At 54.6% G+C, this 25996-nt stretch overlaps 1 protein-coding gene across 1 annotated transcript in view; it reads left to right on the top strand.

The window, feature by feature from the left end:
* The window catches only part of AJAP1 (adherens junctions associated protein 1), a 34350-nt gene extending 9172 nt beyond the window's left edge, over nucleotides 1-25178 (top strand). The window contains exons 2-6 of the mRNA XM_041419700.1: nucleotides 7517-8196; nucleotides 15728-15815; nucleotides 18523-18765; nucleotides 20009-20139; nucleotides 24631-25178. Coding sequence (XP_041275634.1) covers nucleotides 7517-8196; nucleotides 15728-15815; nucleotides 18523-18765; nucleotides 20009-20081 — 1084 coding nt within the window. The 3' untranslated portion in view covers nucleotides 20082-20139; nucleotides 24631-25178. The remainder of the gene's footprint in view (nucleotides 1-7516; nucleotides 8197-15727; nucleotides 15816-18522; nucleotides 18766-20008; nucleotides 20140-24630) is intronic.
* The last annotated feature ends 818 nt before the right edge of the window (nucleotides 25179-25996 follow it).

The following is a 25996-nucleotide window of genomic DNA, read 5'->3' as shown; positions in this document are numbered from 1 at the left end:
TGCTGTGTCCGCTGAGGGGGATGCTCCAGCAGTGCCATCACTGTGTGCTGGGAGGGATGCTCCAGCAGTGCCATCACTGTGTGCTGGGAGGGATGCTCCAGCAGTGCCATCACTGTGTGTGCTGGGAGGGATGCTCCAGTGGTACTCACATGGTGTGTGCTGAAGGGGATACACCAGTGGTACCCATGCTGTGTGTGCTGAGGAGGATGCTCCAGTGGTACCCATCCCATGTGTGCTGGCAGGGATGCTCTGGTGGTACCTACCCCATGTGTGCTGGCAGGGATGCTCTGGTGGTGCCCACACTGTGTGTGCTGAGGGGGATGCTCCAGTGGTACCCAGGCTGTGTGTGCTGAGGGGGATGCTCCAGTGGTACCCAGGCTGTGCGTGCTGAGGGGGATGCTCCAGTGGTACCCATGCTGTGTGCGCTGAGAGGGATGCTCCAGTGGTACCTAGGCTGTGTGTGCTGAGGGGATGCTCCAGTGGTACCCACACTGTGTGTGCTGAGAGGGATGATCCAGTGGTACCCTCACTGTGTTTGCTGGGAGGGGTGCTCTGGTAGTATCTGGGCTGTGCTCACTGAGGAGGATGCTCTGGTGGTACCCAGGCTGTGACCACTGAGGGAGATGCTCTGGTGGTAGCCAGGCTTTGCTCACTGTGGGGGATGCTCTGGTGGTAGCCAGGCTGTGTCTATTACAGGGGATGCTCTGGTGGTACCCAGGCTGTGCTGCTGCAGGAAGATATTCCAGTGGTACTTGCCCCATGCCCACTGTGGGGGATGCTCTAGGAGGATCCATACTCTGCCTTGCCAGGAGGGATGCTCCAGCAGTACCCTGGGATGCAGGGCCTGAGCTTGCCACTGTGTTGACCCCCCTGGGGAGGACTCAAGGCAGTTTATCCTCTGGCTTGGCTGGGACCTGTCTTGCCACACTGGCAGATGAACCTGCAGCATTCTGAGTCTTCCCAGGAGAGCCAGACTGGGCTCAGAGCTGCTGCTGCCAGAGCGGTGGCAGGTAAATTACCGAGCACTGGTCTTGCACAGAAATTTTTAAGAGGCATGTTTTTGTCTGAAGATGCATGCAAACTTCTGGGCTTCCCACCCTGGCACTTTTCAAATCCTGTCTGAAATAACCCCTGAAGACCAGGGAAAACTCTCTCAAGCAGATGTCCTGCCCTCTCTAGAGCAAGCTAAGCCAGGCTGACCATAATGGGCAGTGTTGGCCAGCTCACTGCGTTAGTTCTCACACTCATCCTCAGGCTGGCTGGAGGCACTGGGCCTTTTGTCCTCTCAGTGTCTTCTAAAATACTTGAAAGTGGGAACTGAACTTGAAACTCAGGGTTAAAGGCTGGCTCAACTTTGGCAGCAACTGGGCACAGCTCTTGCCTTTGCAGCGATGCCACACAGGCCTGCTCTCTGCCTGCTCCTTTTTACTCTTCCCCACATTGCTCTGCCACGTCCTGCCTCTTCCCATGATGTGGGTGTGGGATGCACCGGAGAAGTCCTGCGCTGGTGGGCTCCAGCACCAGCCCCAGGTGCCTGCACCGGGGCTTTGCCCTTCCTCTGCCTCTGGCGAAGGACGGGCCCGGAGGCGAGAGCAGCCGGGGCCGGCGCTGCGGAGCCAAAGCTGTGCGCTGGCGGCGCTGGCAGGGGCTGCACCTCCCGCATCAGCACATTGGCTGATGGTACCGCTGGGTATTAATTATGCCTTCCGCACTCGCGGCTATTCAAATGGTAAAATTGTTTATTTGCAGCTGGGTGAGCTCAAGGCAGAGGCAGAAGAGCGAGTGGCTCCCACCGCCACGGCCGCCCTCCTGCCCCCCTCTCACAAGCACAGGCAGGGGTGGATCCAGCTGTGTCCATCCTGGCATTTCCATCCTGGGGGGAACTGTGGCTTCCCAGCCCCACCCAACCTCCTTCTGCCCCGTTTTCCCAGGGAAGTGGGTGTTTGCTGTCTGCCTGGCCGCAGCAGCGTGGCGGGGAGGATTCAACCTATTTCACCCTCTGCTGATTTCCCTCCATGATAAATCCCATCCCCTCCGCTGCGGGAAGCGGCGTCAGTTTAATTACTTGTGGGGAGAAGGGGGCAGCGGAGGAACTTAGGACTTGTTTTAAATATCACTTTTATTAGTAGGTAATCCTGAAGCTCAGGACTGTAATATAGATAGGTAGTGATGTGGCACATTTAATTTACTTAGGTGCTACTGTGTGTCAGCCTTTGTGCCATAAGTCCCAGTCCTGGCTTTAAAGAGCTTGGCAGCCATATTTTCACAAATTTATAATTATCTGGGAAGAAGTTGGGGCTACAGATGGCACAGTGTGTTTATGTTCCCAGTTCCCATTGGGTCTGGGATCAGAAAAACTCCTCCTATAACAGAACATGGCTCAGGAAAGAGGTCTCCATGGCGCTGCTGATGCCTGGGGTGTGGGGTGGGACACAGTGGACACCATGTGGGAGTGGTCCACAAGGTCACCTGCTGATCCTGTGTCACAACTTGCCACATGCCTTTTGGCACTCATCCGTGCCACCCTCACATGGGATGGTGCATCTCCCCTCCTCCCAGCCCTGGGGAGAGTCTTGGCCCAGCCCAGAGTGCAGAGTGGCGATGCTCCATTTCCATGGTGATGGTTGGTAGCGTGACAACAAAGGACAGTCGCTGCACTGCAGGGATCATCACACAGGACAGCGGGATGGAGAGGAGAGCGGCTGCGGCGGTGGCTGCAGTCCCCACCTCGGCGAGGACACACAATCGTGGGCCAAGTATCTGCCACTGAAGTTTTCCCCTCTTCTTCCTGCTCCAGTGTGAAAGTCACCCACTGGGATGCAGCGGCCTCGTTCTATTCTGTATGGAGCCACTGAGTTCCTGCGTGTTCTCTCATAACCTGCCCTGCTCCCAATGCCTTTGTAGGACACGCAGCCGCGCTGCCAAGGATGCTTTTCCTAGAGTGTGGTGCCTGCTGTCCTGCCTTGTCTTGCCTGGGTCAAGGAAACATCACCCCAACTCTCTGACCACGGCTCCTGCTCCTGCTCCAGGCATTCACAGGAATATTTCTGTCCCTGCCTCGCTTGGTGTTTGGAGATATGAAATGCTCAGAGTTCGTAAATCACCCCAACAAGGACATAACCTTGATTCCCTGTGCAATACCGATAGATTACCTAACAGGAGGCATGAAATGGAAGAATGGCTCCATTTGTATAATTCTGCATTAAAAATCAGCCTATTCTACAGTTAATGCTCCTGTGAAGTGTCTCCACAGGCACAGGAGAAAGGGGCTGATGCTGGAGAGCAAAAAAGGACCTTATGAAAGGGACTGCACTCAAGTGAGCCTTTGAGGCTTTGGGGAAGTGGGTTAGTGCTGACGGGTGGTGTTTTGATGTTTGTCAGAGCTGTGATCCCAGTTAATTTTCAGACACATTACCAGAGCCGGGGGGTTCTAGGAGCACAGCGGCTGTGCTGGATTAATCCATGTCCTGTCTGCAGTATCAGGGTTGCCTGAGGTGCTGCCACCCCTGAAGGTTCCCAGGCTTGGGGCAGGGGTTGTTCTGTCCCACTCCATGCTGGATGCTCCTGCTTTCCCTCCCTGCACGTGGAGGTTGGTGCACAGTAGTGCCAAGTGCCATGGCAGCCTCTTCCCCACTGCTGAGGACCACGGTGAGCTCACGTCCTCCAGCATCCTTGAAATTAATCTCTTTCACATCAAATGCCAACTGTCCTCCTCTTCAAAGCACACAGCTGCGCCTGGAAAGATTCTGGAAGGGGTTTCATACAGGGGAGGACTCTGAAAGGTGCGTTGGGTGGGAAGGCTGTGGTGGCTCCAGTGCAACATTCACTGTTCCGTCACCTTTGAGACTGGATGGACTTGGATTGGCTCAGGAAATAGTCCCAGAGTGCCTGGTGTGCCTGGTCCATGTCATTAGCCCAGCAGTTTCCTTGAAATCTGCCCTTGTGCTTGTTGCAGGTAAATATTTGTAGGAGTTTCATTTCCCACCTCACCATCCATGGAGCCAGGGGAGAGGATTTGTGGCTGGTGGGAGCCAAGACCTCAGATGAGGAGATCAAGGACAGGATTTCATTTTCTCAAATATATCCGCTCTGTGTTTCTTTATCTAACCCAGTTTCAGAGTTTTATTGAGTTTTTCCTGGAGTTTGAACAGTATTTTGGGATAACATTCCCATTCACCTCCAAGATGGGAAAAGAAGTAATGTGAAAATTGCCCACGCTCCTCAAATTTCTTTGCAAAATAGGTTGGGTGTGCTTGTAGGGGGGTGAGGAAAGCCCCGATTCCCGAGTGAGGAGCGTAACTACAGCCCTGCCCAATACATCCCTCTGGCCCTACCTCCAGCCAGGGCTGGCTCCGTGCCCCCAAACCGAGGCAGATGGATGGGTGTGGGTCTGGATGATGTATTCCCTTCCCTACGCCAGAGCCCCTCTCTGGGTGCAGTTAGGGAGCTACCCCATGCACTGGGAGCAGCTCAGGATCTTCTGCCTCCTCTCTGCTGTCCCTGAGGAGCAGCTCGTGCCGTTGGAGAAGTGTTTGAGCTGTTTGATGTCTCGGCAAAGCAGGAACGCCCTCCCGGCCTCCGAGCAGCGGTGACTTTGTGCCGGCGCTCCCGAGAGGCTGGCGGTGCTCTCTCCTGCCTGCCCGGGCGACAGGGAGGCGGAGGCTCGGGGACTCCCGGGGCGCTGTGCCGGGCCGGGCCGTGCTGTGCCAGCCGCAGCGGGCTCTCCTGGGACAGCCCAGGTTTTCTGGGGCAAGGACAAGGTGGCAGGAGATCCGGGCGAGATGTGTCCTCGCTCCGTGGGTGTCCTTCGGGACGTGTCGCTCCCGCTGGCAGCCTTGGCAGGGTGCTGGGGTGGGGGAGGCAGGGGAGGGCCGGGTGGTCCTGCCTCTGGCCGCGCCACGCGTTGCCGCATCCATCCCCGCCGCCGCGCCGGGCACATCACGCTGCGTTGCCAGGACAACGGCAACTCCTACACGCTGCTATTTATTCTGAAGGACACTTGCTCTTATCTGTTGTTGCAAAGCCCTCAGAAGATCGCATGCCACGCAAAAATTCCTCCGAGGTAACCGGGCTGGCTGCTTCTGTCGCTGAAGCCAATCTCTGGGGACATGCCAGCCGGTGTGGTGGCTAGGAGGACGCTCCTGGGGTGACAGCCCCTTGGGTGGCATCGCTTGATGGGACGTTGGTGGGAGGGTGACCCACGGTGTCCTCGGGGCAGAGTGGGATCTGCCCCATCTGGGTGTCCCTTACTGTGTCCATCCCCATGCCAGAGCCCCTGACCTGGGCAGCAGTGAGGGACACTGGTGTCCTGGGTGTCACCAGCGCTGCCTGGCCATGCTGGGACACAAATTTCTAGCATGACCCAGGGCAAGACAAGGGCTGGGTGTTGCCTCTGCCCACACATCCTCCTGATGCTGCTATGAGTGATGCAGCTGTGTCAGGCAGGTTCTGCAGGAGCAAGCCCCTGGAAGTTCACTACAAGGGCTGGGTGTTGCCTCTGCCCACACATCCTCCTGATGCTGCTATGAGTGATGCAGCTGTGTCAGTGCAAGTTTACGCTGCCATCGCTGCAGCCTGAAATGTCACAAGGAGAGAGGAGGAGATGGAAGCAGGGGGAATATCTGTTTTTCCTATGAGCTGCCAATCCCAAGCACCAAGGAATGGCATTTTGTGTTCAGAAGTTTCCAGGCAGTGGCTGGGGTGCAACGAGCACCAAGTTTGGGCTGGGCACATCTTCCCTTGCTCTGTTCAGCAGCTGTTCATAAAAGTTCTGAGTGTGAGCAACACAGAGAGCTGGGGAGGGGATGAGGTCTGGGGGTGGGCACAGATAGTGTGAGAGGTGGCACCTGGAGTGAGTGACATGTCAGCAGGTGCCCAGCTTCTTTCCTTCCTTGCAAGGAGACATTTCAGTTGATGTTGTGGATTTGGGCAGAGGCTGAAATCAAGCCTGACACGCCACAGGAGTGATCCTGAGCACTGCAAAGGTGAGTCTGTGCTTGATGATCCGGCTGGAGGATGAGCTTGTGGCTCCTCACCAGTGGAAGCACAGAATTTGTTACAGCACGTGGGGGACACTCTTCATGCTGCCACCACTCTGTCGGCCTCTAAAAAAACCCACCACCACGGTTTGGGTGGTTGTGGTTTTTTTGAAGCCTTGAAATCCTTCCTCCCCCAGCCTGAACTATTTTGGTTTCTGTTGTCTGTTTCTGGCTCTTCCCTTTCTCCTTCTGCGCTCTTTCCTTGCGTTGCCTTCTCCCTCCCCAAAATAAATGTTGTTACGCTTTGAAAAAATACCCAATTAGGAAAAAAGCAGAGATCCTCTGAGCAGAAAAAGCCTGTGCCTGGGAGTATCCAGGTCAGCTCCTTTAGCTTCGCTGGCTCACGCACAGAGGGAGTGTACAAATGCTTCTGTCAACCAGATGCACATTCTGTCGTGCTCCCAAGGACTGTGCGGGCGCTGCTGCAGAGGATTAGCCCGTTTAGCCATGTAAAGCTCTCATTAACTCCTGCTGAGTTCAACAAAAGTCTTGCTCGTGTAAAAGCTAAGTAAAATGGAGTAAAGATTTTTGGGTTTTGGCCTAATGATTTTTATTTATTTTTTTTCCTGGGGGGGTAGTGGGGGAAGAAGGCAACAGAATACTTGCCTGGCAGAGATTTTCTTGCTGCTTTACATGGGGCAGCATCGTAGAGGAGACATGAGGGGAGCAGAACCTTGGTGTGGTGCCACTGGGGAAGGGAGAGGGCTGTGACATGATGTGACGTGACGGTGACGTGAAAGCAAAATTCTAACTGCTGAAGCTGCCAGCAGCTCAGGGGTGTTCCAGCTGCTCTGTGGCAGAAAGGGCAGCAAAAGGGGCTGCTCCTCCTGCCCTGCCTGTGCTGCAGGGTCATGTTCAGCTTGGGTGCTCCACACCGTGGGAGGGGATGTGCCGTGCTCCGTGGGAGGATGTTCCTGCTGCGGCGTGGGTGACTGCCATAGTGGGAGATGGGCTACACATGCAAACATAAGAACTCACAGACTCTTCTCCAGCCCTTTGAGGGATTCATCATGCTGCCTGTGGGCTTGGGAAGCAAGGGATGGGCTCTCTGCATCTCAGTGTCCCTGCAGTGAAAGCTGGTGCTGCTGGAGCTGGGATGGGCCGTCTGCTTTAGATCATTCACCCAAAAGGGCTAAGTTTGGGCAAAGCAGGGACTGGCTGCTCCTTCAGGATGTTCCCAGGTAGAATTCGTCCTCAGGTCATTCCCATCATTCCCAGACCAACTGAAAAGTCACAGTTGTCAGTGGGGATCCTCAGCCTGCCATGTGGGTGGTGGTAGTTTTTAAGGGGAGGAGGTGGAGCATGCCCTAGGATGCTGTACTGGGGGGCTCTGGCTGGAGAACCAGGGAGAACAACGGTACCCGTGGAGCTGGGGGATGTTTTGGTTGGCTGGGCTCAGAGATCTAGGGCGTGCCATACCGAGATGGAGAGCAGGGTTGCCCCACTGCCCTTCTAACACGATCCCCATCTGTCCACAGGTCAGGTTGCCCGCTCGGAAGCCATGCTTGGATTTTAATAGCCATGTTCCACCTAGCCATGGACCTTGCCAGCTGCCAGCCCCCAGCCACCACCGGCACTGCGGGGAAGCTCTCAGCACGGCCGGCGCTCCGGCACAGACTGTCCCGTGGCTCGCTGTGGGGCACGGGCAGCGGGGAAGAGCTCCAACGCCCCGGCCCCCCCTGGACCTGCGGCCCCGCGCCCCCTCTGCAGAGACCCCGCCCCCGCCGGCCGCCCCCCGCCGCCCCGCTGCCCGCCGGCCGCCCCCTGCGCCGGCCGCGCTCCCGGAGGGGCCGGCGGCACCTGCGCGGCCGCGGCTTCGCCCCCCGGGACGGGAGACCCACGGCGCTGCCCGAGGTCATCGTCTGGGGCCCCACGGGCGAGGAGGACTCGCTGGAGAGCAGCACGCTGCCCGGCGCCTTCGCCACCACCACCGCCACCGCCACCGCCGCCGCCACCACCTCCGCCACCACTGCCGCCGCTGTCACTTCTGTCACGGCCGCCACGCCGCCCCGGGTGCCCCCCAGCACCGCGGCTCCCGCGGCCGGCGGGGACGGGCCCCGCGGCGGCCCCGGGCGCAGCAGCACCGCCGAGCCGGCCGCCGGACACAGCAGCGGAGGCAAGGATGCTCGGCCGCCGCGTGGGCTGGGGGACAGCACAGGTAGGGTCTGCCGGGGGACAGCGAGCTGGCGGGGACATCGGGAGGGCTGGCGGGGTCACCGCGGCACGGGTGTCCCGCGTGTTTTGTCTTTTTCAGCAGCGCCCCACTGGGAGCTGCTCCAAGGCTGCCGGGCTGGCTGCTGCCAGGGTGGGTGTCAGTCCTGACCTGCCACACCTGGGCACGAGCTGCCACCACCCTCCTCAAGCCGTGGGGACATGCTCCCATCGTCACCACCCTCTGGGAATTCATAGTGTGGGGCCAGAAACCTTTCTCCAAGCCTCACCTTCAGGAGACAGGGTGCCAGTGGGAGGTGGGCAGCCTCCCAGTGTGGCATTTTCCCTGTGAATTCCCCTGGGAGATGAAACCCAGAGGTGGAGGAGCCAAGGAGTGAGCTGGAATTGGCTGCTGCTCACCCTGCCAGCCCGGGGGCCACGAGTGAATCCTTCCCCAGGAGCAGTGGCTGCCCCAGTGCTGCCCCCAGGCACCCCCAGCTGCAGCTGAGCCGTGGCCCTGGCACTGACTCCCAGCGTCCCGGTGGCATCGCTGCCTGGGACAGGAGTTAGTGTGACATTAAACAGGCGCTCGGAGGAGAACGGCGGCGCTGATTATCGCTTTTATCCCAGGCGTTTTGCAGCCACTTGCTGTGTTTTCCCATTACAGTCTCCATCCACAGCCCATCTCCCGTAATCGCGCTGAGCATCACGCTCGGCACAGCAATGCCTTCCCCCAGCGCTGGCTGCTGCGTGGACATGGATGGGAAAGCTGCTTCCCATTTATTGCAAATTATATTTGTTATTGCTGGTATTAAACCGTGGGATACCGGTGGATAGTTTACAGAATTTACTCACTGTGCATCGACTGCTTTGAGCCCTCTGTGATTTTCTAGTCCAAATGAAAAGGAATTTTACGGCCTAATCTTAATCCCAATTAATTTATCCAGCCTGCCCTGCTTGGCAAAAAGAGACGATGCAACCAGCATGTTGTTCCTGACTTAAAGGGGTTATTTATAGCCGAAAAATAACTCCCAGTCTTTTACACACCTTTTACAAAATGCTGAAATGGGCTGGATAGATCAGCGAGGGAGTATTGATGAGGGCTGAGGCTTTTGCTGCTCGCTGCATGATGAGAGCCTGTTCCCCCCAGACCTGCTGTGGTCAGTGCCTCTGGCCTCAGTGGCATCATCCAGTCCAGAGGGTGGGATCCAGTGGACTTGTTGCCACCAGCCAGCTGCAGGAGCCCCTCTGCCTGCACCAGCTGTGGGAGGATGACTCCTGGCACATGCTGGGGCTCTGGGACTTACTGGAGTGGGCTGTCTTGTTTAGGCGAAATTGAGCTGGCAGTGATGCCACCCACCTGCCAGTGCCACCACTGCTGTCCTGCGTGGCCCCAGAACAACGGGAGCTGCAGCCCTGGCAGCTCCCAGGGGGCCAGCTGCTTTAATCTGCAGGCTTTAGCTCTCATTAGGGGCTTTCTCCGTGATCGGAGTTTTTGCTAATTAACTTCTCTTCAAGCAGTGAATGCGATAAACTTCTTCCCGGGTCTAAAGGCCCTGTTTGATCCCAGCTCATCCACCCTCAGTTGAAAAGCTCCTGAGGTCCAGATCCACTTTTCCTTCCAGTGCTGGGGCTGAGCACCCAAGAGCACTCTCAGTATGCTCCCAGTGGGAGCTCCATGCCCCTGCCATGCCTCGGGACAGCGTTTTGGGAGCGAGCAGCCGGCACTGTCTCAAAGCAGGGTCCGTGCCAGTTTTGCTGGTGCGGCGCCTGTGCGAAGCCGTGCAGCTTCCCAGCCCTGCTCCGCTCTGTTATATAAGCTGTAGCGGCTGGAAGTGTTTGTTCTCTGCTGGGAAAAACATATGGCTACAAATGAGGATGAGGTAACTCGCCTGTACGGTTTATTTGCCTCAGCGAGCATTGCCAGTCCCCGTCCGGTGAGGCGCCTTGACGGGAGCACGCAGTGGGCACGGTGCTGCTCTCACTGTCTGTGGTTCCTCAGCTGTCCCCAGCACATGCCTGGGGGGGTCAGGGTGGAACCACCTGTGTGTGGCACCCACAGGAGCTGGCAGAGCTGTCCCAGGGCTCGTGGGGCCACGCAGATCCCCTGCACTCGATTCCAGCAGAGCAGGTGGCTGCTGTTGTGCTGCTGCTCCCATATCCCTCCTGTGCCATGTCCTTGTATCCCTCTGTGCTTTGCCTCTGGGTCCTTGGTGATTGTGTGGGGCCGTGGGGTCCTTGGGGTGCACACAGGGTGGTAAAAAGACCCACTTCACTTCAGCAGAGGCAGCAGTGCTCACTGAGATGAGCAATGGGAGCAGCTCTGCTCTGTCAGATCATCTTCTCGCCCCCCTTCCTCCTCGCTGAGGAGCGAGAGAAAAAAGCCAGAAACAATGCCTCCGTGAGTCGCTGACAGCAAAAACAAGCTTAAAAAAATTCCCCTGGAATAGGAATCACTCGTCTCAGAGGCAGGAGAGGCAGCACAGGAGTGATAGCAGGTAATGCTTGGGATGAGAGCCGAGGCAGGTTGGCCCAGTGGGTGCTGCTGTGGGGGTTCAGGTGACCTGTGGCTCAGGTGTCCCTGTCCTCATGCCACCCTTGCCATGCAGCACAGCACTGCTGGCATCAGCTGGGCGTGCAAGATGTTCACCCAGGCGTAGTTTATGCTTGTGCTTTTCAAAAATGTGCTTCCTTCTTCAGGGCTGTCATAATTGTTTTACTCTGGAGCAGGGAAAGAGAGGAATAATTAAAATTCCAGCATGCTGCAAGTGGGAAGGGCTGTGAGGAGCTTTCACCGGGCACTCTCCACGTGGGCTGGGCTCCTCCAGCAAGGCAGAGCATCCCTGGGTCCCGCAGCCTCAGCCAAAGCAGAGAAGAGTGGAATGAATCAGAGCTGTCAGTGCGAGGCAGGAATTGCACTCGCTGGTTTGTCTGAGCCTCCTTTCAGGAGCTTTAGGATAAAGCCGTCTTTAATTAAACCTTTAAGTGCTTTATAAGGCAGAAAACTCCATGTGCTGTCTGCTGCTCTTAGTGGTATTTGATGACCGGTCGCGGCGCATTTGGCACCACAGTCTGTGAGCTTGTGGCAGAGCTGGTGCTCAGGGACACTCCTTCACCAGGGCTGGGGTTCTCCTGGGGGAAGGTGGGGGCCATGTGGGTGTTGGCAGCTGGATCTGAGCTGGTGATGGCCCAAGGCCACCCCTCCTCACCTCCAGCTGGCAGTGTGTCAGGAATAAATAATAACAGAGGCGTTGCTTCCCGCTGGTGGTGACCCTGCCTCCAGAAAGAGGGTGCAGTAGGGGGTTGCTGGAGGCGAGGAGATAGTAGATGCAAAAAGCTTCAAAGGAATTAATTAAAGATAAAATGTGTTTAAAAGAAAACCCTGGGCAGTGAGGATGGAGCTGCCTCTTTGATCCGCCGTGCCAAGGCGTGGGGTGGTGCCGCAGCTCAGGGACAGAGAGGAGGTGAAGGAGCTGGATGGTGTCTCCTGGGCTGGCACCACGGTTACCCTTCCTGGGAGCTGCCCAAAGGATCCCTTGTAGGGCCATGCATCAGCTGCAGTTCTCCTGAAGGGTGGAGGATGACTGGAAGCCAGAGTGGCCGTCAGCTGAGCTCTCCCTACGAGGGATTCGGGACACTCCCCGGGATGCGCGGAATGTGCCTGTGCACATCCTCCCACGTGCCTCTCAGTGAGCCAGAAACTCTGCTCTGCTGCTCTCCAAGTATTTATTGCTCGTTGATATTTGCTGTAACACCTGAGAAGATAAGTCCCAGTGTATTTAGCATAAACCTCCAGGATTTTCCTTCTTGGCAAAAACATTTTGCAGCAGCAGCAGCAGGAAGATATTTTTTTTCTTTCATCAGTCCAGCTCAAAATACCAGGAAGCTGCCAGGAACCGTGGTGGGTTTTTTGCTGAAAAGCTGCATTTTTACCTCAGGATGACTAACACTCCCTGGGCTGGGTTCAGAGAGATCACTGATTTACCAGGTGGAAAACCAAGCAGCTTTGCTGACCTCAGCTTTGCCATCAAGAAGGTGTTGGGAAGAGCAGAGCCAAGGCCATTTGTGATGTGGTGGATTGAGCAGCAGAAGAACTGCCTGTGCACTGTAACAAGGCTTTTCAAGAAGATTTCTGCTGTGTCTCGTCCCCTGTATCAGACCCTTGTGGCTTTTGTAAATTATTTTCCTTACAAGCTATTAGCCAGCAGTAGGTTCATGTTACGGCCAAATCTGGCTGATCCCCCCTGGGAAAGGCCGGCGGTGGCAGCAGGGAGGCCACACCATGCTCCTGATTGAATTGTTCTGTCTGCAAGCAGCTTTATCAGGGGATGAGGTTTTTGGGGCTCAGATGTGATTTCTGATGGCTGGGGAAGCTGTAAAGCCTCTTGAGTCCAGCAGCTTTGCCCCAGCTTCTCCGCAATGCCCAGGAGGAGGCATTGGCATCCTGGTGCTCAGGGCTTGTGAGAACAGAGGAAAGGGACTCATGACAGGGATACAGGGATGAGGATGGAATGCTGAGGAGGGGGAGATCCGCACAGCATAAGTGTGGGAAGAGATTGAGGATAGCTGTATCTGGCCTGTAAGAGTAACTCCAGTTTTCTCCCTTTCAAATGAAATAGAGTTGTTTTCTCCTTTTTCTAATTTTATGCAGCTTCAAGGCCTTGACGAGGGTCTTCAAAGAGTTGCAGCTCGTAGCTGTTTTTATTGGGAAAATGAAAAATACAGGCTCCCTAACCAGAGCTGTTGAAATAAAGGCCTTGGGGGATAGAGGTTCTCTTTGTTTTTAATTAAGAGCTTATATCTCCTGTTTGCTGCCATGGCGCGCTCCTGCAGTAGCACGACATTAGTCTCGAATGGATTTTCTCATGGAATTAATTCCATTGATGCAGAGCTGTCCGGGAGCCGTTTCAAAAGGTGGCCAGAAAGGCCAAACCTCAGCACTTTCATCTCAGCAGCAAATATATGGTCTTTAAAATAACAGATAGAAAAAAAATAAAAAGCCCTGGCTTTGGCTTGCTCCGAGAAGATTGGGGTTTTGCCCAGGATGTGGGGAATCGGGAGCTGGGTTGTGCTGCCCGCTGGGATTCTGCAGCCCCTCTCCCCCCACCGGGGGGATTTAGAGGCCTCGGTGAGAGCGGAGTGCACACGGATGGCACGAGAGTGGAAAAACCCAGCGATATTTCAGCATTTCCGCGGGTTCAGAGAGCGCCTTTGAAGAGCTTTCCCTCCTGGCAGGCGGCATGCGGAATTCTGCTGCACTAGCAGAAGCGCAGAGGCTTGGACACACTTTCGGCTCCATTAAATACTTCTCCTGTAATTACCCTCCAGTTAAATGGTCACTGCGTCAAATTGCCTGGTAAAAGCCTTGGCAGGGGGAGCCCTCGCAGGGCTGAGGCGTTCGCAGGTGAGAGGGGGTCCCTCCCTGCGCTCCCGCCGCTGCCCTCCCTGCAGCTCCCTGTTTCCACGGTTAATAACGTGTAATTACATGGCCACCGGGTTCCGTGACCCGCTGGGATCGGAGCTTTTGCCGGGGAGATGAGCAAACAAAAGCCAGGCACTGTAATCCCTGCTCCCGGGGTCTCCCTCTGGGGACACAGGCTCTCATGGGGAGTTATGCCTGTGCCAGGCAGCTTCCTGCGCTGGAGGAGGAGGAGGATTTTGCTCTATGAGCTATTGATTTTATCTTCCAAGTCCCCTTTCTCCATCCAGTTGGGCTTTGAGGGCTGTGTCTAAAACACTGCTTTGCCCTTGGCAGCATCTCTGTCCATCTCACCTCAACCACCAGGGTGCTTTATGTCCCTTACAGGGCATTCCCCTCTCAGAGGGTGCCCCACACATTAACCCCACCTCTCACAGACTGGATATTTGCTTGGTCTTGCTCCCTATGGCCCTACATTCTTTGAGGGCCTAATAGAAAGTATTTGATATATTTGTAAATTAAGAATAAAGACTTGGAAGTGCTTATTGCAGCAGGTATTGCTATAGGGCTTCCCAGGGAACCATCACGGGCCACCTGTTGGGTCCCTTCCCTCTGTCCATCACCAGCATTGAAACAAAGATCTCCTGTCCCCTTGAAATCCCCCTGGCTTCTGCAGAATTTATACATGATGCAAAGGAACTTTGCTGTGCCGGTACATATGGCAACTTATGTGTGTGATAGAGTCTAAAATTATCCAGCCTTTCTTAAAATCCATGTGTCCTGCTCCAAGGAGCTGCCATCCTTCCCAGTGCTCAGCCACCTGCAATCTGTTCTGTGCCTTTCCCATTACGTAAATGCAAGGATTAATTGCATCGTTTGGTTCTCCTGTGGCCCTGCCACCACTGCCTCAGCTCCCAGTGTTGCAGAAGGTCTCGTCCCCGACTCCGCTTCTGTTTTCAAAGGAATCGGGCACTGGGCTGGTTTGATTTTATTTTTAGAGTCTTTCCTTTTATCTTTTCCAGCAGCGTCCCACTGGGAGCTGCTCCAAGGCTGCCATGCAGGATGCGGCCAGGCTGGCTGCTGCCAGGGTGGGCGTCACTCCTGACCTGCCACACCTGGGCACGAGCTGCCACCACCTTCCTCAGGCCCATGGGGACATGCTCCCATTGTCACCACCCTCTGGGAACTCATAATGTGGGGCCAGAAGTCTTTCTCCGAGCCTCACCTTCAGGAGACAGGGTGCCAGTGGGAGGTGGGCAGCCTCCCAGTGTGGCATTTTCCCTGTGAATTCCCCTGGGAGATGAAACCCAGAGGTGGAGGAGCCAAGGAGTGAGCTGGAATTGGCTGCTGCTCACCCTGCCAGCCCGGGGGCCACGAGTGAATCCTTCCCCAGGAGCAGTGGCTGCCCCAGTGCTGCCCCCAGGCACCCCCAGCTGCAGCTGAGCCGTGGCCCTGGCACTGATGCCGTCCTTGCCACAGACACATACAGATATATATATAAAACTGCTTATTTTCCTGTCATTCTGAGACTTATTTATTTATTAAAACTACCATCCATCAGGAGCTGCAACATCTGTTTGTGAAAAATAGCACATCCTTGGGCTGCAGCCAGGAAAAATCATTTCATTATGAAATTGCAACTGTAAGGCAGCACAAAATCACAAACATAGTGTACAGCGAGCTGCTTTTGTTTCCAAACTGCTCATTAGGAATGATCCACGAGCCAAAATGATACCCCGTGGAAGGTGAAGAGGGGGAAATGAGCCCACCCGACCTGCAAAGCGAGCAGCCATCAGTGCTGTAATTATTCTCCCTGGTGAATCCCGCACCCGGTGCAAGGCTGTGCTCGTCTCCCTTTCCATCCCAGAGGGGAGACGTCTTCACTTCTCTTCCGTTCTTCGTGCCTAATTCGGGCTGACAAGGAACATACTTGAGAGGATAGGAAATGAGGAGCCTGGCTTACAGATTATTTTGTGTAAGGCAGGAGAGAGGATTGCGGCACCGCTGCCGGGGGCTGTGTGTGGCCTCATGCTGGGAGGGGGTGGTGGGGGGCTGTGTGGGGAGGGGGACTCTGCCAGGGTCCCCTCAGTTCCCAGTGTCTTTTTTCTTCTTTCTGCAGGTCTGGCTGTTCATCAGATAATCACTATTACCGTGTCCCTCATCATGGTCATAGCTGCGCTGATAACAACTCTTGTCTTAAAAAATTGGTAAGGTCCCTCCTGCTCTGCTTGGCTTGGGGGGTGGCGTGGGATGGGGACAGGGTGGGGATGGAGGTGCCCATCCCACTTGCAGGCACCAAAGCCTGTGGCACCTGCCAGCATAGTTTTGAAAAGGTATTGCAGGAGAAAATGGGGCGTTTACAGCAAAACCTCCAAAGGAGGTTGGTGCATCAGGGTTCAGCTGTGCCCCTGCAGATTCCCCACCTCACACCACCTGGCCAGTGGCTTTGGGGACCAGCATGTGCCCAGGCTGGGTGGACAAGTCTCATGGGACACGTGCCTCAGCACGATGCCCCCCAGAAAGGTCAGAGCCATGTGCTGGGCCACAGCGAGTGTTCCCAGGATCTGTCCAGTGCCAGCAGCTCCTCCACCACCTTCCTTAAGGAGCTTTGATGCTGCTCCTAAAATCCCCAGCCTGCCTTGGCAAGAAGCAGTCGCACCTCCTGCCCTTCCCTGTGACCCCAGGGACAGAAGGGCACTTTCGAAGCCCCTCAGGTGCCGTGGTTTGAAGCGTGCCCCAACCCCCAGGACACTGCTGTGCCCCTCCAGCTTCATTTGCTCCGGTTTGTTCTCTCAGTGTGGCTGGGCGTATGGCAAAATAGGTTAACTTTCGCTCCAGGCACTCCTCACTTTACCTATTTTCCCAGGGAAACTGGCCTACTTTGAGGTCAGCATTGCTGGCGTAGCGACACGGCTGCAGCGCGGGGCTGGGGGAGCGTGGCTGGCGGCTCTCCCCTCCGGCCTGGCCAAGCTTTGCCTGGGTGCTGCAGAGAATCCATTTCTGCAGCCAGGAGGCAATTACAGCTCCGGGTTGATGAGGAGCCTGCTGGCTAGCTGGGATGAGAGGAGAAGCTCTTTGCAGGCCTATGGAGGCATCTTTGTCTTGGCAAAGCTGTGATACTGAGCAGCAACCGACTGAAAGTACCGAGGTTCTGTCCCCACAGCTGAACTTGCTTTGGGGAGCAGCCAGTGGCACTCTCTCGTGTATCTCGAGTGGGATTTAATTCACTGAACTTCCCTGGTTGCTGCAGCGTTTCAGTGAAGGAGCAGGGAGGATAGTTTATGAAACACTTGTGGGATTTGTCTCCAGTCGCAGCAGTGAGCGGTACGAGTCATTGATCCGGCTGACCACAGCTTGGCAGAACAGCTCAGTAACTGCTGCTGAAGCCAAAAAGGGGGAAAAATAAATCCAGTGATCAGTGTAGAATAGAAATGCTTTACAGTAAGTGAAATTGAGAAATCACCAGAGAAAATTCTCAGCAGGAGAGTGTGGGCAGCACCCAGGTGTGTCCAAGGCGAAGAAACAGTACCTGGGAGTTTGCTCAGCTCTACCCAAACTGCCTCGGTTCTTTGGGTGACCCCAGGCCACGTTCAGGTGCTCCATGGCAGGGCTGACCCACATCACACACATTGGCCCTGTCCCCAGCAGGGACACAGTCTCTGTCCCCGTCCTTTGGCTGGCATTTGTCCCCCTCGAGCAGGACGGGTGAGCGATGGCTGCGTGCCAAGCCAGCGTCCTTCTTGTCACTGCTCCTCCTGCACGCGTGCTGTGGGGAGACAGCAGTTGGTTTAGGGCTGTCTCTTTCAGTTGCATCAAGCAGAGCAGAGCCAGCAGCCAGATGCTGTCATCCCGGCCAGCGCTGCTCCCAGCAGAGCCCCACGCTCCTGTCCCCAGGGGTGCCCCTCCACAGACAAAGCTGGCATCCCCCGGTGGCACCGCCCTCAGAGCTGCCACCTCCCAAAACTCCAGCATTCCGCAAGGCGCTGTCAATCCCATCTGGAAAAAGTGGCATCTTAATTAAATCAGTGTCTAGACCCTGAAATAGGACCAGGCTGATTGAGGGCGGCTCCTGTGAGCTGGGGTTCTCCTCGTCTCTGACGTACTGAGGCAGAAGTGTTGTGCAGCCACGAGATCCTTATGAAGCCTCCAGAGCTGGAGGAGCCCCCGGAGAGCAGGGCTGCCCTGCCAGCCATCCCTCTGTGTCACACCAGGTCCTGAGCTCATTTATCCTGAGAAGTTCCAACCTGTTGGCGTCTCCCAAATGGAAAGGGTTTCACTTCATTGTTCTCACCTACATATTTTCACTTAAGAAAAGGCTTTTGCTTCCTGCAGGTACAAAAGTGTGACTCATTAAGTAATTCCTCTGATGGGAAAAAGCTTGTGTCTAAAATGTAAATTTGGTTCTTATAAAAAAGCATCGAGCTAAATGACTGCTTGTGGCTGATCTTTCCAATTCTGAATCGGAATTGGAATTTCTGAATTCTAATCTAGTATGGAACAATCTGTAATGACTGGTCAGTCAGGAGAGTTCCCTTGCCAAGTTTCAGGGATACAGTGTGCTTCCCGTCCCTTCTGCTTTGGCCTTTGAGGCCATAAAAGACTTATAAAAATGGAGGGCAACTTTTTACACAGAGTGGGATGGGAAAAGGGGAATGCTTTTCAACTAAAGGGAAGACTTAGATTAGATTTTAGGGGAAATTTCTTCCCTATGAGAGTGGTGAGGCTCTAACACAGGCTGCCCAGAGAAGCTGTGGCTGCCCCATCCCTGGAAGAGTCCAAGGCCAGGTTGAACAACCTGATCTAGTGGAAGGCATCTCTTCCCATGGCAGGGGGATGGAACTGGGGGGTTTTTTAATGTCCTTTCCAGCCCAGACCATGCCATGATTGTCTGATTCTCTCTCCCTGCCCGCCCAGCTGTGCACAGAGCGGGCGCCCCCGGCGCAACAGCCACCAACGCAAGCTGGACCAGCAGGAGGAGAGCTGCCAGAACCTGACTGACTTCGCCCCCGCCCGCGTGCCCAGCGCCCTCGACATCTTCACCGCCTACAACGAGACGCTGCAGTGCTCCCACGAGTGCGTGCGGACCCCCGTGCCCGTCTATGCCGAGGACACGTTGCACTCGCCCGGGGATTATAAAACCACCTTCAATGGAAACAGGTGAGGTGGGGAGTACCATCCCACCATGGTGATGGGGCCCTGGTGCTCAGGGGTGGTGTTCTGGGAGCAGTTTGGCAGAGCTCCCCAGTGGGTGGGGAGCTCCCCAGTGGGTGGGGAGCACCATCCCGCCGTGGTGATGGGGCCCTGGTGCTCAGGGGTGGTGTTCTGGGAGCAGTCTGGCAGAGCTCCTACCTCTTGGGTGCTCACCCACTCCTAGTTCAGTGTGGGATTGGCCCCCAGTTCTGGCGGTGAGGCTGGGTGTGTGCCTCAGCAGCCCCTGGCCCTGCAGGGCTGGGCGAGCTCAGCACCGCACGGTGTTCAGCTCCCAGCTGCCGCTGCTCCTGCCAGCACATGAAATGCCACTGGATCCATTTTTCCAGCGCCCGTGCTGTCTCCTCAGTGGCATCGGCAAAGCTGCTGGGCTGCAAACAAGCAGGTGATTAATGGAGGAGCAGGCAGCGAGAGCCAAATGAACCGTTTGGCTGCTGCAAAACAACGGCAGAGCGCTAACAAGGAGCGTCACTAGCAGCCAAGGGATGTGGCCGTGCTCTGCCAGCCCCTTGCCTGGGGGAGGATCAGGAGCAGTGGGGCTGGGAGCGATATTTCCCACACCACAAGCTGTCTCCAGAGTGCTTTCACCGAGTGCTGGTGTGGTTTCACCATATGGTAAATGTGTGTCCCCATCAAAGGTAGAGAGGAAGCCAGGCAGAGAGTTTTGAGGGAGAAAATGAGCAGCTGATGCTCCAGACAGCCTTGAGGAGCCACGACATGTGTGGCAGCCACAGCCCAGATCTGCCTGCCCCAAGGACAGGCCTGGAGCCAACAATTTAATGCCTTTCAGGCAGCATTGATGCCTTTTCAATCAGCATCTCTTGCGAGTGTGCAGGGTTCTGCTCATCTGCATTTTCCAGGGTTTCTTCACATCTCAGAAGGCGGAGAACTGTCAGGGATTTTCACACAATGTTGTTGGGTGCCCACAAGCCTTGGTTTGATATGAACTCCAGCCAGGTGACAGAGAGTGCCTGTGTTCTGGCTAGCAGAGGTCATGGCTTTATCACCATCCAGGGATGCTTTCTGGGACCCTCTATCCCAGAGCACTTCCAGGCAGCCTGGTGAACCCAGGCCCACTCAAAGCATCGCTCTAGAGAGATGTAAAACAGCTGACTGGGCAGCAGACCGCCCTGGCTTGCACCGTGTGTGTTACGTACCAGCGTGTACAAGCCCCTCTTTCTGCTCACTGCAGACCCTCTTCTTCTGACCGGCATCTTATTCCCGTGGCCTTTGTGTCTGAGAAATGGTTTGAAATCTCCTGCTGACTGGCCGAAGCCTGTTTGACTTCTGGGGGCAGGGCAGACGCCAGCGGGCTGTTTCCTGGTACGTACCGCGCTCCCTGCGTCCATCCCGCGCCCCTCCTGTGCCCCCGCTGTGCCCACCGTACCCTGCCTGGTGCCATCCTCCCTCCTGCACTTCCTTCAGCGTGACTGGACATGTTTCATGCCGTGGATGGGGCATTGGGAGCCGAATGGCTTTTCCAGAGAGGTTAATTGCAGACAGGTCAGCACTAACAGGGAGGGACTGGGATGGACAAGGACTCAAAAGCAAAGGGTCCCTGGGGCAGCCTTGAAGTTCAGCCTGATCCCATGGTTCCCAGCCCACCTCTGAAACCTCAGCAAGCCACAGTAATTTCTGTGCTGGGAAATGGCCTGATCTGTAATTAACCTCTGGTGGCATGATGGACAGCCCGCCTCGTCAGAGCGCCACGCGTCCATGCACACTCCACCAGTATCTGAAAGCTCATTTGGGGATGTTGGCTGTCATGACCACTTCCATGTTCACTGCAAGGGTGCTGGGGTCCTCCTCCTCCTCCTCCTCCTCCCCCTCCTCCTCCTCCTGCTGCCCCGCCAAGCCCAACCCTTCAAGCACAGTCCCCAGCAGCCGGTCACGCCTGGGGTGTTGCTGTGACTGAAGAGTGCAGTGATATTCTGGTTGCAACAGTACAATCTTTGGGGATTTCCTTCTCTTTTGTTGAGTTGGCCTGAGCCGTTTTCACCTCCTTGTGTCACTTTTGAAGGTGGCACAGGTGACAGCAGTGGCAGGAAAAGTCTGTGTGTGCCAGCTTGCCCTGGGCAGCAGTGCTCGCTTGAGCCACGTGCTCAGGTGAATTAATTGCTCTGTCCTAAGTCCCTGCTGTAATGAATCATATATTCAGTGTAAATGAAATTTCCAGCCTTCCCTGGCTGCAGCTCACTTGGAATAGCCTGTTTAACATTATGCACAGCTATTGAACACAGAAATATAATTAGATTAGAATGGAAGGGAATAAAAAGTTAATGATCTTGGCCATGCTGGGGCTGTGGTGTCTAGACAGGGCAGGTGAGGTGTGTGCCAGCACAGTGGGGCAGAGGAAGGGATTCACCTGGCATGGCCCCACTGCCCCCCCAGAGCCTCTTCTGGCTGCAGCAGCTTCACTGGTGAAGGTGAAAGGGTCTCACTCCCCATCCACTGATATGCTCATGTTTTTTTCTCTGACTCTGTTGTTGTGGCCATTGTCTCAGGGGACAGAGGGTAAAGGAGCCCAGGTGCCAGGAGTGAGGGCAGCAGGAGAATGAGCATGGAGAATTTGCAGGGAACGCCAGCCTCAGCAATAACCCACTGGGCCTTTTCCACCCTCAGTTTTGTAGTTTGGGAAGTCTTTCCATTGGCTTAAAGTGAATTAAAAAGAAGTAACACATAAAGCAAGCCAGCTACACTCAATACCATCTACATCTCTCCATGCCTCAGGTAGAGGGAAGGAAGGAGCAGCTTGGAGCACTGTAGGAATCCTGTGTGGATCCCACTGCTCCTGCCCCAGGTCCTGTGAAACCCCGGGCCAAAGACTGTGCCCTGGTCACCTCCATAGATTTCTTTAAATAGCCTGAAGCCATTCCATTACGCCTTATTAAATCCTTGAAATTCTCATTGATCCGTTTTCATGGAATCCATAAAACGCACATTGACGCGCTCTGGAAAAATCTATCAGGCTCGTACCTGGAGCATTAGCTCTGTAATGGCACTTCAATTACAGATGCAATTCTGGAAGCTGCTGCTTGGTTTCATTAAGGATAACAAAATGAGATTGATCTCAAACCTGTTCTACCTGCTCTCTGCATGTTTGCTCTGCACAGGTGTGTTTGCACCAGGCTGTTTCTGGGACACGCTTGCATAAGTGGTGGTGGGAAATCCCTCAGGTGAAATGAGCATTCCAAGTTTCACGTGTCACTGTGTAAGGTGCAGATGGCATGGAGACGAGCTCCCTGCTAGGCTGTCCCTGCCACCGTGGTTGCCTTGTGCTGTCACCAGCTGCCAAGTGCCAGAGGAGCAGTGGGATGGAGGGAAGCAGAGGGGTGGAGGCATGGAGGATGCCTCTCCAGCTCTTGTTTCTAGGGGAGAGGCTGGTGGAAAAGGAGATGCAGCTGCTTGGGCTGCACCGCTTCCGGGGGAATGAGTATTTCCTGGCTGGCATACACAGCTGCAGCAAGGTCACCTGAAGGGGACAGTTGCTGTTGACCCACTGCACCACAGCAGAGGAGAAGGATGCTCTGGAGCATGTGCAGCTTTCTGGCTGGAGGGGCTACACGCAGTTTTCTCCTCACAGCCCCTTTCTCCTAGTGTTTTACACATTTTAATTGACAGCACTTCACAGCTCTGAGCTGTCTCCTTGGCACATTAGTGCTGCTGATGGTGTAGGGCCAGAGCTGGAGGCACAAGGCAGGTGGCATGTCCCAGGACAGGGATGGCAGGACAGAGGTGCTGCAGATGTTTTGTGGAGATGACCACTGGCAGCCAAGTTGGAATTTAATGTGAACTTCACATCTGACAGTCTGTCAGCCTGATGTGAGGACTGCCCAGCTGGCACCTTGGCCTTGGGTGATGCCAAAAGCATCATCAGGCTGGGCTGAGCAGTTGAGGCAGCAGATATAAGATGCTGAGCATCTCCAGCCCAGAAAGCTGCAGGCAGCGCCACGGTTGTGTCAGGAAACCTGGTAAAACTCATCCAGGTACACAGGGAGCAGATGCTGAAGCTGTTTCCTGGGGTCAGATTCCTCCTGTGCCAGCAGGAGCCACGGGGAGGGTTCCTGTGCTGCAGGCATGGTCCCTGCCAGGGCACCATCCCTCCCCACAGCAGGTGATGCTGCCCGTGGCAAGCAGCTGGTGGAGCTTTCCAGCAGATTGCCTGTGCTGGCTTCTGGGCCCCACTGGAGCACCAGCTCCTTGGTGGATGTCACACCCCAGCAGCAGCTGCTGGCAGCTACTCCTGCAGTCAGAGAAGTCAGTCTGTCTGCAGCAGTAGTGCAGCCTTGGGCTGGATAGGTGAGGAGTGGAGCAGTCAGTGGAAGCTCTCAGGAGTTGCCTGAAGGGAGGGATGAAAAGGAAAACTTCTCTTGCTTGGTGGCAGTGGTGCTGGAGGAGGACCCAGACACAGGCAGGAGCACCACAGCTCTGCAGACCAGCACAGGACACGTGCCAAAGACTTGAGTGGCTTTGTCCAGGCACCACAGCACAGGATGGCTGGTTTGGCTTGATTTCATCCTGGCTTTGGGGCTTTCTGAAATGAAGTTTGAGATTCCGCATTATTCTTGTCCTTAATCCCACTCTCTTTGACTGAAAAACCCCATGGAATGGGATTATACAAAAATCTGTAAGGTTGATCAAGCACTGACCTACTTTGCACAAAGAGGCTATTTGGGATACAATACCAATTGTACATCCTGCTGTCCTGCATTAACCAGTGCCCACCAGGAACGCTGGGCACCGCTGGCAGGGAGGGGACAGTTTGGGGCCCAGCAGCTGTGCTGGTTTGGTGACACAGCCTGACCCTGCCCTGGCACAGCACTGTGTGGCAAAGCCACGCTCGAACACGGCAGCAGCTGCTGCTGGCCCCGTTCTGCCTAACAACAGCAAATGGTTTGTGTTAACATTAACAGATAATGAGTCATCATAAAAGATCCCAGCTTGTCTTTGGAGGAGTAGCAGCAGTCCCAGCACAGCCCCGGCGCAGGAGATTAAGGACTCTGGAAAATCTGTCTCTCTAATTAAGACTTCAGGGTTGTTCTTGGAGATGGTGTATTGGGCATCTTGCTTTAAAAATAGCGGGTTTTTTTAGGGAAAGAACCCTGGAGCAAAAAGCACACCACATTCTGGATGCTGATCCCAGCCAGGCAGAGGGCAGAGATTAGGGATGTGTGGATTAGCAATGTGTGTCCTGAGCATGCCTGTACAGGGTGTAGGTACCTGCTGGCAGCTGTCTTTGGCACACCCAGCTGTGCTACAGCTCATTAAATGTCACAGACATGTAGAACAAGTGGCCACACGCCAGTGATGGGGAGTGATTGTCTTCACATTGAGCATCCAAGATTGCATAGGAAGACATCTTCCAGTAGAAGGTAAATAAATAGCTTAAGGATTTTTATAGGATCTCTGGTTCGGTGCTTAACCAATTCCCTATTGATTCTTTAGATTTAACTTTAGAAAATCTTGTTAGTGCTTGTCATCATCCGCTCGTCTGCCAGAGCACTCGCACTGCTCAAGGCATGAGTGTGAGAAGCTGCAGAACGCAGGGATGATTGGGAGTAAATCCCACTCTGGAAAAGGCCCTGAGGAGAGAGAAGTAGTGGTCCCAAGACCCAGCACAGACCAGAAGCTGCAGAGGAGGAGGAGGAGGAGGTCGCTGATAGCCCGCTCCCCCTGGAATCCCACAGCTCCCCAGCCAAGGGGGAAGGAGGAGGAAACCTCTAGGCTGTGAGAGATCATCCAAGCAGTGAAGCAAGACATGGTGCAAATTCCCTGTTGTGACTTAATCTTTCTTTTTCTTCTTGTCCTCAACAGGATTCCATTGGTGAACCTGTAAAAAATATAAAAAAATAATGGGTTACCTGTACCTACCATTTCTGTTTACCAGTAGGAGACTCAAAGAGCAGCGTTCTATGGGCCAAATATATTTTTATAAAAATGAACACGCCTATAGGTAACTGCGTTGTCAAGGAGCACGTTTTTGGGAGGAGAGAAAGGAAAGTGTGCGAGTAAAGAATCCTGTGGAGGAGGAGGAGGAGGAGGAGGAGGAACCAGCAAGGGATGGAAAGGGAAGGATGAGCGCCTGGAGCCCGGCCATGGACGGTGACTCTGAACCTGTGCCAATAATACCATTATGTGCCATGAACTGATGCAAAGACTTTGCAAAGAGCTGAGACAATAACGCCTGGAAATGTTGTGGAGGACAAGTGGGGCATCTCTTCTGGTGGGGTCATCCATTCCGGTCCATACGCGTACATACATACGGTATATGTAGAGAGAAAATATATATATATATACACACACAAACACTTTTTGTACTGTAGCAATTTTTGAAGATCTTAAATACTCATTTTTAAAGAAGATGTCATGGGCTAAAAGTCTCATTTCTTTAACACGCATCATGCAAACTGGGTGATCTGATGTTTTCTACTTTGGCAGCTTGCCTGTCAACCTATATGTGTATATATAGGTAGACATATATACATATATATACGTGTGTGTGTGTATGTATAGACATATATATGTATGTATACATATATATATATAATTTTGGTTCTTTTCGGAAATGCTTTTCCAGCGACGTGACCGTGGTGGGAGACAGCTGGGGCTGTGCTGCCAGCAGGAAGCAGAGGAAAAGCTTCCCAAAACCATCCAGAGCACAGCTCAAGGCGGTGCTGAAGGTGTTTCCAGGCTTCTATATCCCAATACATCATCAAAGTCAATGGGAAGAAACTGGAAAGCCTGAGCCTGCCCCTTGTCCACACTGCTGTGATTTCTGCCATGCTAGGCATGACACCTCGAGGCTGGACGGGGCAGATTTTAGTGGTGGACTTCCAAAAGATGGGCCTCTCTTGGCACAGAAGAAAAATTTTAGGAGTGGGGTGTGGGAAGGTTTTTGGAAAATGGCTTCTAAATTGGCCACAGCACCAAAGCTTACTCAGCCCTGTGTGAGAAACTAGAGGAAGGAGCTCGTGTCCTCCTCCCCCAGCCTGGGGTTGTGGGATTGAGAGAGCCTCTTCCTTTGTTCTCCCGGTCTTGGCTGGCTCTGCTGCAGCAGGAGAAGACTCAGCCGGCTGCCCACAATCCTGGAGATCTCTTAATAGTGTTTAAAGGGAATTTTTACCAGGGAAGCACGATTCTGCAGGCTCCGGTTTGGTGCGTTGCTCTAGAAACACGTCCA

This window comes from Onychostruthus taczanowskii, unplaced genomic scaffold (genome assembly GCF_017590055.1).
Source record: "Onychostruthus taczanowskii isolate IOZ18803 unplaced genomic scaffold, ASM1759005v1 scaffold61, whole genome shotgun sequence".
NCBI classification, from domain to species: domain Eukaryota; kingdom Metazoa; phylum Chordata; class Aves; order Passeriformes; family Passeridae; genus Onychostruthus; species Onychostruthus taczanowskii.
This window is presented reverse-complemented; position numbering and strand designations above follow the sequence as displayed.